Source organism: Amblyomma americanum, chromosome 2, assembly GCF_052857255.1.
Source record: "Amblyomma americanum isolate KBUSLIRL-KWMA chromosome 2, ASM5285725v1, whole genome shotgun sequence".
NCBI classification, from domain to species: Eukaryota; Metazoa; Arthropoda; class Arachnida; order Ixodida; family Ixodidae; genus Amblyomma; species Amblyomma americanum.
The window spans coordinates 88,081,411-88,094,763 of NC_135498.1; the positions used below are offsets into that span (position 1 = coordinate 88,081,411).

A 13,353-nucleotide genomic window follows, 5' to 3' on the forward strand; every position below is an offset into this window, starting at 1 on the left:
ACAGAGGCAGTCCTAGTCTCGAAAGAGGAACCTCCAGATATTGCTTCGTTATCTCTCTAGAGACAAAAGAAACAGACACCCATCTGAAGACGGCTCGAAACAATACTCACCGGTGCCGCTGTATGTCTGCAACAGGTCGCCCTTCAGCAGAGCTAACGATGACGTCGTTTGAAACGGCGGAACGACGCGTGCCCGGACGCGGCACTTCGCAGGTGTGACTCAAAGCGTGGAAGCGGGGCTGCTGTTACCCTTTTGGCTGAGCGCACCGCCGCCCCTGGCGTGCGGCGCTTTCCCCTACGTTTTCGCCATTGACGCAGCCATCACTCACGGTTCGAGTGAGGAGGCGCGTCGCAGTAGCACTCAATGCGAAGATGACGACGGTGATGTGCGGCGGTGAGGGGGGGGGCGAAAGAGAAGGCTGCCGACAGGAGAGGGCTGGAATGCCTTTTCAGGAAAGAGGGATCCTGTATTTGGTGACGGTGTGCGAACATACTGCACCGTGTATTTGGTTTTACTTTGATTTCTGTTATTGGCCGGGCGCTGGGTTTGAGGCTGTAGTGTGGATGTGCTCATTGTCGGTACCCTCGGCTCCCTGTTGAGTCGCTGACTCGCTGGTCGTTAAGAGCGTCCTGGCGTTTGCCAGCGCCCGTTCTCGAAGAGTGCCGGTTGTGTTCTATGGCCGTCGTTGTCCCTCTTTTGTCGTTTCATATGCTTTTACTCGTTCTCTCCGAAGCCTAGCTGCGGCATTCCTTTATACCTGTTTTCATTGCAGTACGGAAAAACGCGCGGCTGCGTTTTTATGGAGGCAAAACGCTAAGGCGCCCGTGTGCTGTGCGATGTTAAAGATCCCCAGGTGGTCGAAATTATTCCGGAGCCCTCCACTACGGCACCTCTTTCTTCCTTTCTTCATTCACTCCCTTCTTTATCCCTTCCCTTACGGCGGGTGTCCAACGATATATGAGACGGATACTGCGCCATTTCCTTTCTTCGAAAGCCAATTATTACTCCATTCATGGTGTTTCTCTGGAACAGTTTTTATACATGAGAAAAACGTTGCCTCGTTCCCTTTTCTCCGGCAAATCATACCGCAGACGCACTGCAGCCGTTTTCATGGCAGTGTGTCTGTCTGGGTGTTTACACTGTATAAATCCATCCGAAGCTCTTGACAATCGTTTTCATAACCAGAAAATGAAGCAAAGCATAGACTCCTACGAATTACTCTTCCATTAATTAAAAAAGCTTGACTATCCTATCTTTACGCAAAATTTAGTTGCGATTGCATTTATCTGGGACCGAAATAATTATGTGGTCATAACTTCATTCGTTGAAAGGGATCGCATAATGACAATACTGGCCTCGGCTTTCAGTGCACTACAAGCGCAAAAGCTTTTTGAGGGGCGGATTTATATAGGCTTGGTTTGGGTGCCAGGGTTGTCGAAATTTCGTCATTTCGGCAAGGGGTGTCTACAAGCAAATGTGACTCCACGGGAAGTTGTCACACTTTTCTTACAAAGTGTGGCGGTCTAGACGTTTTCCTAAATGTAGCCGGCCATTTATGAGAAAGCGCAAGTTCTCGTGATAATACTGCGTAGATCTCGAAGTTCAAGATAGAAAAACTCAAGCGTTCCTCTCAGAATTGTTCGCTGTCTTCAGTCTGTCATTCTTTCACTGCCGTGCCATCACCAGCAAGATTACGTTATAGTGTGCAGAGTGCAAAGTTTGCTCGCAGCCCTGAATGGCGCTTCTACGGATATGAGGAACCCGAGTGTGCTAATCAACTTTTCTGCTCGAGCGAAAGAAATTGTCCAAATTTCCAAGGGGGTGCAGCCGCCCCCTCTTGCCCCCCACCCCACCCCCCACTTTCATTCCCATCCGGACGCCCATGGCGGTTATGTACTTTTCTGTTGAGGGACATTCGTAAACTAGTCCTTCATAATCTGAGAGAACCGGCCAAATGCGATCCACCCCATTCTTATTCGTTATTTCCCTCCCGTCACTACCTGCCCTAAGTAAACACATTCCCTCCCTTAGCGTCTCGCTACAAATTGTAAAACTGCTGTTTCTCGAGAGACCCATATACATCTTAGACCTGTCTGAGTAATTGATAATGCTTTGCAGTTAGTCCCCTGCGTGACTTAGCAAATTAATGTTACCAGCGAATCACAGAACACTAAGACATTGTCCATTAACTTGTGTGCCAAACTATTCGCAATCCAAGCCTCTAAATACCTCAAGTAAACAGACTGTGAATAGCACTGGCGAGATGTCTTCCTGCCTGATGGCCTTCCAACATTATGAATGACTACGCTGGCTGTGGAGCCCTTGCAGATATCACCCAGTATTTTTACCACACTAGCGCGCTGGCTATTGCCCAAGGCGAGGCCCATCGGCGGCGGAACGCTGTGGGCGCTGCCCAAGTCGAAACCCAGAGCCACCTCCGTTCGGCACTGCCTGCCATAAGTACACACATTCCCTCCCTTGGCGCCTCGCTACAAATTGTAAACTGCTGCGCTCAAATATCTCATTACCGAGAGGCGTAATCGTCATAACTGACGTCCGCTTCAAGGAATATTTGGAAGCGTTCGCTGGAACACCTGGTATATGTGGGAAAGCTGTACCCTATACAGTAGGTTGCTGATTGTATTTCCCGCACACACACTGTTACGGTGCTTCCCATACACAGCGGTGGTAGCACGCTGGGGAAGCTTGGCTTCGAAGAAATCGGTGTTCAGGACGAAGATCATGTCGAAATTAAGGCTTACTGTGCAACAGCTAATTAGTATAGAGCGCAGCGGACGGCCAAGGCCGCGGGGCCTTGCACCAAGGAGTCCAACCGAGGACTGTTGAAGTGCAACATTATTTTCAGAGCTCAGTCAATCAACTAATCAATCAATCAGCAATTCATTGTCTGGCAATGACAGCCGCTCTGCGCGTGACCTTGTATCTCAACGAATTACACGTGAAAGACAGCTGCGAAGTGGTCGGCAGACTGAGCAGGAGGCTGGCGGATGGGCGGCAATGACAGGCACGGTTTATTCCTTTAAAAACACGATGAGGCATCCAAAATGGGCAAGAAGGCAACGTCAAAATGAAGGTAATGACAAAGCGAGACAAACAAGAACACTCTCTCTTCAGGCATGGATCTGGGCATCGTCTTCGTCTCCGGCGAGCTCCTGCTCCTTGGCGAATCCCAGGAAGACCTGCACAGGCATGGGTGCGCAACGTCAGGGCCGTCGAAGAGACTGGAAACAAACTGTAGGCCGTTTGCATTCATGACGGCGCAAACACTACATGCTAGAGGAACAGACACCTCGAGCGCTTATGGTATACGTGTTCCTCTTGCGTGTCGGCGTTTTTGTGCTTTACTCGTTCATCATGAGACCAACAAGCGTGGGAAACCACTTCAACGAATATTCACGTTCGTGCTACTTTCTTTCTTCGTTTTAGATGCTGTCGGTCAGCTGTTAGTCCTCTTTGTTTGCAGCAGAAAGTGCGAAGGCGGAGACTGTTCCCAACAAGAGAATGACTCCAATCAAGAGCCACCCGAGCTAAGGCGCGTACCAGGACAAGACTGCGAAGCTCGTGCTTTCGAGAGCAAGTCCTGCAGCACGGGGCCCTCGCGACGCCCGCTGTCTCTCGGCTCTCTGGACCCCTTGGATGCCGCGATGGACCACCGCAGTGACCAGATATGTGAAAATAAAGGCTTTGTTTTCAGAGTGCAGCTCTTAGTCGCCCGTTCCTGCGTTGAGCTAGCGGCGTTCCTCGGCGCCGGCTCGGCGTAAACGAGCGTATCGGGGAGTTAAAAAGAGCGAACGCACAGCGCAGAGGAGAGCGGAAGACTGAAATTTTATGCTTGCCTTTTCGACAGCGCTTTACAGATGGTACGCAAGCGTCGACGGCTTGGTTATTGTGCTATAGCCTTTGGCGTGCGGCGATCGTCTCGCCCCTCTTCCCCCAGTCTGCCTGAATGAACTTCTTACAGTTTTGGATGGTACAAATTGCAATGTTTAAGGGCAGCTGTGCCGGTCGTGGGCCGTCGCATTCTGCCACGCAGTTTTAATTAGCGTGTGCGGAATCGTCCTTCTCCTATTTGCGGACGGTTTCAATCAAACGGTGATGGGTGACGTTTTGTGTAAAGTGGTGTAGCGTAAGAGGAAATGGTGTGTAATAGGCTGCGTTACGCGAGCAGTTACGCGCGCGAATGATGATCAAACACCTCGAAATATAAGGAATCGGGAGAAAAAGAGGGGAGACGGCGAATAAAGCACTGAACTGCGCTACAGAAGCCACTGAATTGCAAGCAACTGCAATAGCTTCATCCATGTCAGGCGGCGAATTCAGTGTAATTTCCGACGAATGACATTAGCCTGAGTCGACATTCTGGCTTGTGTCGTCACGTGACTAAAGCGGTGATGTCGTTTGCAAATGTTTCCAGTGAGGATTCGCCCAAGGAGAGGGTCGCTGTGCTCGCAGCGGAAGCCCAAACCCATGTCCGCCTCCGTTCGGCACTGCGTGTTCCGTCTGCGGTCGCCTGTGGTTGAAATATCACAGCAGCTGCGCTTAAAAACGGCATTGCCGAGAAGCGTAATATTTGTCCAATTTTTTTTTTACGTAGCCTGTGCCTGTTTGCTCTCGGGCAAAGAGATGGCCCACAAGCCAGATCGTGAGTGACCGCCATCATGTGCACGAAATTATTTACAACGATTGACTAAGCACTTGGCTATGATACACATCTGATCTACTAGCCTGACCACTGCTTGTTGCACCTTCTAGTTAGGTGTGCGCTAGTTAGCCCAGCAAACAGTTTCGTCTTCCGTACGTTCGAGGTGTTCCCTCTGACTGCTTGCTGTCCGCGCCACGTACCACAAGTGCGACAAAATCGTGCAGTCTCTCTCAAGGTCGCGCGCTTGCGTGAAAGTCCTGTGCTCCGGAGCGTCATCCAGCCCTTGAAACTGAGTTGGGGGATAAGCCTTCATTTCCCAGTGCAGTGGGTCCCTGATGTCAAGCTGGAAAACTGTGACGACGGCGAATGCTCTTAATGTGCGCGGCTAGCAACACGGGGGCGCCTTCGGAGCATTCGCCATCGTCGTGGTTTTCTCGTGGTTGGTCCGGGAGGTTTCAGCTGCGCAACTGGGACCCACTGCACTGGGAAATGAAGGCTTATCCCCCAACTGCGGCTCAAGAGCAGGACGGTGCTCCAGAACACGTCCCCTTGTGCTTTCTCGTCGAATTCAAGCCTCTACCATGAAGTCTCTCGGCGGTAACCTCACCCTCCCCGAATGTAATACGGCTCTAACCGAGTGCCTACTGCATATGTGCCGATGCGCTACGACTACTATAGGCCATCGTAGCGGTGATTCACAACTCTAGCGGTGTGCATGTGTGCGAGCTTCTGTGCAGTCAGCGCTGTTTTAATGTGTGTTCTCTTACTCGTTATACCTTGCGTTTTTGTGGTATTCGTTTCAAGGTGCAATGTCAACAAGCTTAAACGTTCTGTGCTAGACGAGACATTCACGTTTCGCACGCATCTGGTCGGCAGCGTTGGTGCTGTAGTGCATTCCGCCCCCTCGCCTTCTTTGTGAGCGTGAACACCGACGTCTGATGCCAAATGATTTTGACACACTGCCGTCATCAACCGCACATGTACTCCGTCTGAGTGAAAATCTGGACGCGGCGTAGTCCCCCATTATTTTTGAACAGCCCCGTGCAAATGATGAGCCTTGGCCATGAAAGAGAAGACGGTGAGACTTACCTGTTCTAGCGTCGTTTGGCTGAAGCTGAACTCTTCTATAGAGAACTTGGCTTTCGCTGTAAAGGGAGAGGGAACAGAGCATAAGCAAAATGCGATGCAAACTACTGCCGTATCCTTAAACGCATGTAGGCTGCTTTCATTATCGGGGTATCCCGAAAAAACCGACGCAAAAGCCATTTCCGCAGATGTGCCCAAGTCGTCCTTACCGCAAGCGATGTTGATCATATTAGAATAGTAACCGATGACCACTTCATGTTAGGTATGAAGGTATAGAATTTGTGCTCGGTTCGAAATCAGTACTCGGTCGGGCGCTTACTTTGGGCGAAACAACTTCTACAGCGCATCCAATGATCACGCAATGCGCCTCGACGTAGTCCATATCTGCTCTTCGATTTCCTGTGGCGTCCGCATATTCTGTCTTGCGCACCCAGCCGACTTTGGGTCGCGTTGAACACTTAATGCGTAAATAATTTCTACAGGGCAATCGCAGAGTTTGCAACCTCTGTGCATCGCTCGTAGGCTTGCAGAGAAGCAGGCTACTAAGGCCCCCCGGTCGTTGGGACGTTACCTTCGTCCATGGCGACGAAGACGTTCGCTAGCGATGTGACGCCCGCCTGCGGGATGTCGTAGGTAAGCCGGTCCTGGAATCCCTCTCGGAGCGTGGCCGAGGGGAAGACCTGCTTCACGTAGACCTTCAGGTCGCCCACGTTCTTCTCCCAGGCGCCCTCTTGGCGGTGCATCTTGATGTCTAGCGTGTAGCCGGCGCCGTACTTGTTCTTCAGGTGCTGCGTCGAGCCCAGGCACCTGCGACGCGGGATAAGGGGACCCGGTATGAAACACAGCCGGTAAGCGTGCCGCTTTTACACCGAACTCCGGCCCAAGCGTCTTTTAGCTGCACCTGCACTTGTACGCGGTAGTTCACATTTATTCTCATGTGCCAAAGCAGCAGGGCTTCTTTGTCTAGGAATGTGACACGCAGAGAAACAGAGCACAGGGCATAGCTAACAGGGGAAACACAGGCGTGAAGATTTAGGAAGAATGTTAGAGAGCGAGGAGGAGGAAAAGAGCCATACTGGCCGAAGCAACATTCGGTATATGCGACAGACGCGCTGTTTGTAGGTGCACTCAAGGTCGTTGTGGTGAAACATAAAGGTCGACGTTGTCGAGCAGCCGAAAGCGTTGACCTTGTTCTTAAACTGAAGAAATCGCAATTTATTTCTGGGTTAAAGCCCGTTCTTGCAGGAAGCCTCCTTCCAATTGCTGCTGTTACGTGCCTGTCGTTAAGCTTCTCTGGCTCGCCACACTAGCTGGCGCGTGGTTTTGCAAAAGAACACCCATTAGAAAGGAGTACATGCACCAGAACGCCGGGACATCGGAGGGACGGTAGAGTGGGGCGGCGTACCTGAGCGCTCCGCGCACCATGATGCCCACTTTGGTGCACAGGGCGTCCGCCTCCTCCATGGAGTGCGTGGTGAGGAGGGCGCCCCGGTCTCCGCCCTGCGGGAACGTGGAGCAGATGGTGTCCCAGAGGAAGCGCTTCGACTGCGGGTCCATGCCCGTCGACGGCTCGTCCAGCAGCACGATGCGCGGCTTGCCCAGCATGCTCACGGCGTAGCTCAGCTTGCGCTTGGTGCCGCCCGACAGCTGCTTGGCCCGCTTGTCCGCGTGCTCCCGGATGTTCAGCTTGTCCATCAGCCTGGGAGAGGACGGCCCTTATTATGGCGACCTCCTCCAGACAACGCCGAGACACTCCAAACAGAAAGGAGTAAAACGGGAACAACCTGTCGTCTAGCTCACTCCCTTTTATAAGGGAGGGAAGCTGGAAAACAGCTTACTCCCATCTTACTTTACTCCCATGTAGGCGTATTTTTGCTTAGGGTATATGGCCGAGTGCATTCCTATGCCGCTTTCAACAGCTTATCGCAACGTGAGAGCTTTTGTCTTGACTTTCTTACTATACCTGTCCCTTTGACCTTCTGCCGCGGCGGTCGAATTTCGATTGAGGCGAAATTCTAGGGGCCCGTGTGCTGTGCGATGTCAGTGCACGTAAAAGAACCCCAGGTGGTCGAAATTTCCGGAGCCCTTCACTACGGCGTCCCTCATAGCCCGAGTTGCTTTGGGACGTTAAACCCCTATAAATCAAATCAAATCAAATCAAATCTTTGACCTTCTGTCTGCCTTTGAACACCATTCCGCGAGCAGCCTGAATTTTAATCTCTCTGTAGTGATCAACGTCTTTGGCCAACGCTTATTACTCTACCGTGGTACGAAAACACGGAATAATATTTCACTTGAAGTAAAAACGTGCACAAACTTTGGCTATTGTGTGAAATGATTTTTGCTTGATAACATATAGGTTCATGCATTGTTCCCAATTTTTCCTTTCTTTTCCCAGTAACATAGTTCGTGTAACACTTTGTTTAAACAGTACATTATTCTGCTGCCAAGCGTGTACGACTGTGGGTCTCACCTAGCTTCGGCTACGGGCCCAACAGGTTTTGATGTCGTGTTCATATTGTGAATAAAAGTTGCGGAAACAAAACAGCCCCTTTTGATGACCCGTCGTGCAGTACACACTTTTATACGCTGTGCCTGTACTGTTTCGATGTTCGCGTCAGCCCCAGACGGTCGCCGAGACGAATGCGCTCACTCACCAGTTGGTGACTGACTCGATCTCGCTGCTGCGTATTCCCCTCAACGCGGCGAAGAGGTGCAGGTGCTCGCGGATGGTCAGGTTGTTCCACAAGGCGTCGTGCTGGGGGCAGTAGCCGAGCATCTTGAACGCCCGGCACAGGTTGGACGTTATCTCGAAGCCCCCCACCGCCACCTGCGCCCAAGAGCGGACGGGGTGAGGAGAATCGGTCGCCGTGCCTCATTGGTTCATTCCCCTTGTCCTGGAAATGAAGGCCTGTCCAGCTACACAGCGTGGCTGGGAAGCGCCCTTTTTTGTGCGAAGTCCTACTGAGTTCGAATTCATGACAGAAAAGATGAAGTGTACCTGCCGCTGCAGTATCCGGGGTTCTGGGATGGGTAGGGCACTGAGATGTTGCGGGGTCCGAGTATCTGCTAAAAACGCATACCTGGACATACGCACATCGCCATCACCTCTAGTTTGCAACTAACTGCTCTTCACTCAAAACAATCATGCCTATTTATGAGCGCGTAAGCTTATGCTTTCGTGAACCAAGTTATTGTTGCCTAATATTGCCTCTGGATACAATATGCCGCTAGGCGTACGTGGACGTTTCTGTCTGGACACGAATGTAGCGTGGGCGGTACAGTGCGCAAACGTATCACGAGTTTTTTTTTCTGTTTTTGTTCATAGCGGGCGGTCAGAACGTATCGTACCCTTCCGCTAGAGGGACTCTCCTCGCCCACGATGACCTTCATAGTGGACGTCTTGCCGGCGCCGTTGGGTCCCAGCAGGCCGAAGATGTCGCCCTTGTCGATGGCCAGCGACAGGTTGCGGATGGCGATCTTGACGTGGTTGCGCGGCCGGCACCGGGCCCCCTCTTCGTAAACCTTGCGCAGCTCGCTCACGTACACCACCGGAGGCTGCGGGGGAGGAGGTGGGCATGCGTGCCCGTCACAAAGAAGGTGAAAGACAGTGGAGCTACGTCCAGGTCGCTAGGCAGTCGCCTTCAAGGAGACAATGACTGCCGGAAGTCGGCAGGGACGACGGCAAAATAGGCCATTGGTGTGAGCTGTACTCGCTCCTTTCCCGCATGCGTGACGGCGAACATGTTTTTGTTGGAGCTTTGCGCCTTTAACCAGCAGCAACGAAATGGCGTGTTTGAAGACAGCAGCCATTGCTAAGCAGTCGGAGGACTGTTATACCAACTTACGCGAGTAGAAACGTGGCTGCAGGCAGTCGAGACGATTTTTAAGTTTCTTTCAACTGAAGCTGTGACCAAACTCGTCAGTAACATACATGCACAGTCAGGATAACGTTGTTTGCGACGGACACGTAGCTTATTACAAAACTAAGTTGTACTTCAAACAACAAAAGCTGTGAAATTGTCGAAACAAAAGAGGCCACAGCGAACGCATACCTAAGTGAGGGTACGTATTTGCTCTCGTAACTCGACTGTTTTCAATTTCTTGCCTGCCATACACAACGCTGTTGTAGCCCATACAAATTGTTTTAGTACCTTGCGCGTAACAAAAAACAAAACAAAACAAGCAGGACACGGTGTTCAAAAAACAAACCGTTGTCACGGTGAATTTCTGCCACACTCATACCGTTGTACTGTCGGGAGCAAAAGCGTATACAGGGTGTGTAACAAAATATTTGTCACAATTTGTAAAGATAGTTTTTTTTTAGCATTGTCAGTAGTGTTGTGCACCAAAATGCATCTAAGATGTGCTGACTAGCAGGCTAGTTGACTAATATTGAACAGTTTACTTTTCAACTATTGCTGTTAGGTTTCTTAATTACTGACAGGCGTGTAGTCCACCTTAAGTAATAGCCATATCAGTTTTTAGGATTTCGAAAACAAGGTTTCCCTCGGCGCTGTGGCCCAACAAATGTTGGGCTTTTTCGACGAGTTACGTGCACTGGAGAGGTTGCTTTCCCTGCAAGCTTCTCGAAAACGCATGCGTTTTGGCGAGATGTAGCCAAAATTTGTTGGGCCACAGCGCCGAGGACAACCGCATTTTCGAGATTATGGAAACTGATATGGATATTGCTTAAGGTGGGCTACACGCCTGTCAGTAATTAAGAAGCCTAACAGTGATAGTTAAATATTCAGTATTAGTTAACCAGCCTGCTAGTTGGCACGTCTTAGCCGTATTCCTATGTTGTGCACCGCTGACAATGCTATGCTAGAAAAGGTCACTTCTAAAAAAAACACACTTTTAAACATTGTGGAAAGTCTTAGGTGAAACACCCTTTATACCACTTGAGCCTGAGTTTGAGTTCGTCGCGGCGCCACTTTCCGGTAGGGCATGCTGCCGGTACAGAGAATAAGGTGATTATCTTTAGCTATAGGCATGCCAGTTTGCTCATTTTCATCAGTGGCGCTCCAGCATGATGGTGAAGGCCTAAACGCGCCGCAAGAGGCAGCGAGCCACGCCGCGTAGACCAACTTTTTCTCCCGACAGCACATGGTGACAATTGCGTACCCATCACCGCCAGGCTAGAGGAAGAAAGAATGCCGCGAAGGCTGCGAACCGGGGGCCGCGGACGATCAGGATCGGCGCGCACCTTGGGCATGAGGCTGATGTCCATCTGGGACACCCGCTGCCTCTCGGCCTTGACGTCGGCGTCCTCTTTCTCGGGCACGTCGCTGTTGGGCGTGATGTCGATGATGCGCCGCGTGATCCAGAAGGCATCCGCCACGCGCCCGCCGGCCTTGCCGATGTCCGCCATGCGCAGCAGGAAGTAGTACACGAACGTGTGGATGACGCACGCCACGTACGTGATGAGGATGTTGCTGTCCCAGTCGAAGAACATCCACTTGTCCGCCTCGTAGCCGTTCGACAGCTTCGTCTCGATGGTCAAAGACGTCTGTGCCACGGAAAAAAGGAGTCACGGTGTAGGCACCCCCACACCGACTCATAGGTCGTTGCTGGGAAGTCTCGCGCAAGTTATATGTATGCGATGTCTGCAACGTGCCTGAAGTTCCCAAGCACTGATCCCTGCGAAGCGTGCACCACCAGTGGCTCTTGTGTTGTGCGGAGAAACCCGTCCTACGCGTTCACCACTGCTCATTTTGGCTGCGTTATGCGAGTGGTGTGTGTTCGTGTACGTGAAGGTATTGTGCGATTGGAGTATGTGGTAGGTTACTCGATAGGTCGTTGCGTGTAACTGCCGGTTCATGTATTTTTATTACTGGTTGGTTGCAGAGTACGAATTGACTCAGCTGCTGAGATCAGCGGGGGTATCGGCTCAAGCAGTCTTATCTCCTTCAACTTTGTGCGTAACCACGTTTCTCGCATCAGGTACGGAGGTGTTTTAGGTATATCTATCAAGATGGCAAGCAGCAAAAAAGAAAACAACTGGTTTCTTCACAACGTAGAGTTTAAACGTGCCAGAGATGTATGCTCCGCGTGAGATGCAATACTGGGGCTGTCACACACTGCGCTCAGAGTGTCCACCCTGTAACGAAGGCTTTATCGTGACTGAATCGCTTGACGATCGAGTGCTATAAAGGAGAGTGAGCCCTGTAAACTGTTGCCAGCCGGGCGAGTGCTCACCTTTGTGATGTAGTAGAGGCCGCCGTTGGGGATGTAGAAGGGCACCAGCAGGCAGAGGGTGTAGTGCAAGGCGGTGGCGCTACGCGACGAGCCCATCATGTCCAGGATGGTCACCGGCACGGCCGGGAACATGGAGCACTGGGCCAGAGCGAGAGCAGTTAGTTTCCGCGTACTTCCATGTTTTCTCTGACTTCTTTACGCGTGATAATAAACACCTACTGATATTTAAAAAAAATGTCTGTACTACGGGCTAGCATTTCATGCCGTATTACACGATGTCAGACGGACAGCTGCTCACCAAACGTTCACATGTACTGTAGCCGTCGTATATTTTAACAATCTGGTCAGGAGAGAAGCCAATGAGTACCGTCCTTAGATGCTACGAAATTTACATCTAAAGCAGCATGAATTCCGTGTGGATATTTGACCCTAAAATAAATGACGTGGCGTGTTAGGGCGAGAGTTCAACGTTGTTAAAAAAAAGACAGGGCTATTTTCTGATGCATTGTTACTATTTAAAAACACACAGTGGTACACACAATACAATATAACATAGGGGAGTCGAGATAAGAGAATGATAAGTGTATATCTCAACTTGCCCTTGCACAGTTGACACTTCGTTGAGTACATGCGTGAAGGCAGTAGTAGAAATGCACGCGCCCACGGGCTGCTCACCAGTAGCGCCATGAAGGGGAGGACCCCCTTGGCCGTCTCGTGCTTGTTGAAGAGGTGCGTGAGCACGTAGCACACGATGAGCGAGGCCGGCACGTAGAGCACGAACAGGGCCACGATGGCGAGCAGGGCCACGGGGTCCGTGAGGAAGGGCACCCCGATGGCCACCAGCGCCAGAATGGTGAGCATCACGGCCAGCAGGTAGAGCACCGCGTGGCTGAGCAGCACGGTGAACCAGTAGCCGGAGAAGAGCAGCCCCGACACGCGCAGCTGGTTCTTGACCTTGTTCTGCCGGTCCTCGACCACCTCGACGGCGATGAGCGAGGGCATGTAGGCGAGCACCACGCTCATCATCATGGTCCAGGTGTAGAGCTGGGCGTCGAACACCCTGTCGATGCCCCGCTGGGGCCACGGGAAGGAGGAGGTGCGAAGCCGCCGTTCGCTCAGCACATCGGAGCTCTTCGCGCGCGCAGCGTACAGAGCGTTGAACATGAGCGACTGCAGGATGGGCAGCGTGTGCACGTGCGAGTCGTTGAACAGCAGCGTCAGCGGGTTGGTGTACTGCGCAGAGGCACGAAGAGAACGCACTTGCCTTGGCATCGCAGCTCGACCAATGGGCACGGAAAGTTCACGCACCCAGTGTACTGCACAGCTGCACGGCTAATAATAATAATATTAATTGGTTTTGGGGGAAAGAAAATGGCTCAGTATCTGTCTCATGCATCGTTGGA

At 51.5% G+C, this 13,353-nt stretch overlaps 1 protein-coding gene across 9 annotated transcripts in view; it reads right to left on the reverse strand.

Annotated features, from left to right (window-relative positions):
- Positions 1 to 3,009: 3,009 nt before the first annotated feature.
- LOC144121578 (cholesterol transporter ABCA5-like) overlaps positions 3,010 to 13,353 on the reverse strand; it is a 101,223-nt gene continuing 90,879 nt past the window's right edge. For 5 of the 9 annotated variants that reach the window (XM_077654863.1, XM_077654858.1, XM_077654860.1 and 2 more), the window contains 9 exons: positions 12,626 to 13,183; positions 11,951 to 12,088; positions 10,926 to 11,261; positions 9,101 to 9,307; positions 8,407 to 8,579; positions 7,155 to 7,448; positions 6,321 to 6,556; positions 5,753 to 5,808; positions 3,010 to 3,200 (listed from right to left, as the gene is read on the reverse strand). In XM_077654863.1, the coding sequence (XP_077510989.1) occupies positions 3,132 to 3,200; positions 5,753 to 5,808; positions 6,321 to 6,556; positions 7,155 to 7,448; positions 8,407 to 8,579; positions 9,101 to 9,307; positions 10,926 to 11,261; positions 11,951 to 12,088; positions 12,626 to 13,183 (2,067 nt within the window). In that variant the 3' untranslated portion in view covers positions 3,010 to 3,131. The remainder of the gene's footprint in view (positions 3,201 to 5,752; positions 5,809 to 6,320; positions 6,557 to 7,154; positions 7,449 to 8,406; positions 8,580 to 9,100; positions 9,308 to 10,925; positions 11,262 to 11,950; positions 12,089 to 12,625; positions 13,184 to 13,353) is intronic. The other 4 variants (XM_077654865.1, XM_077654859.1, XM_077654864.1 and 1 more) reach the window with 1 other exon arrangement.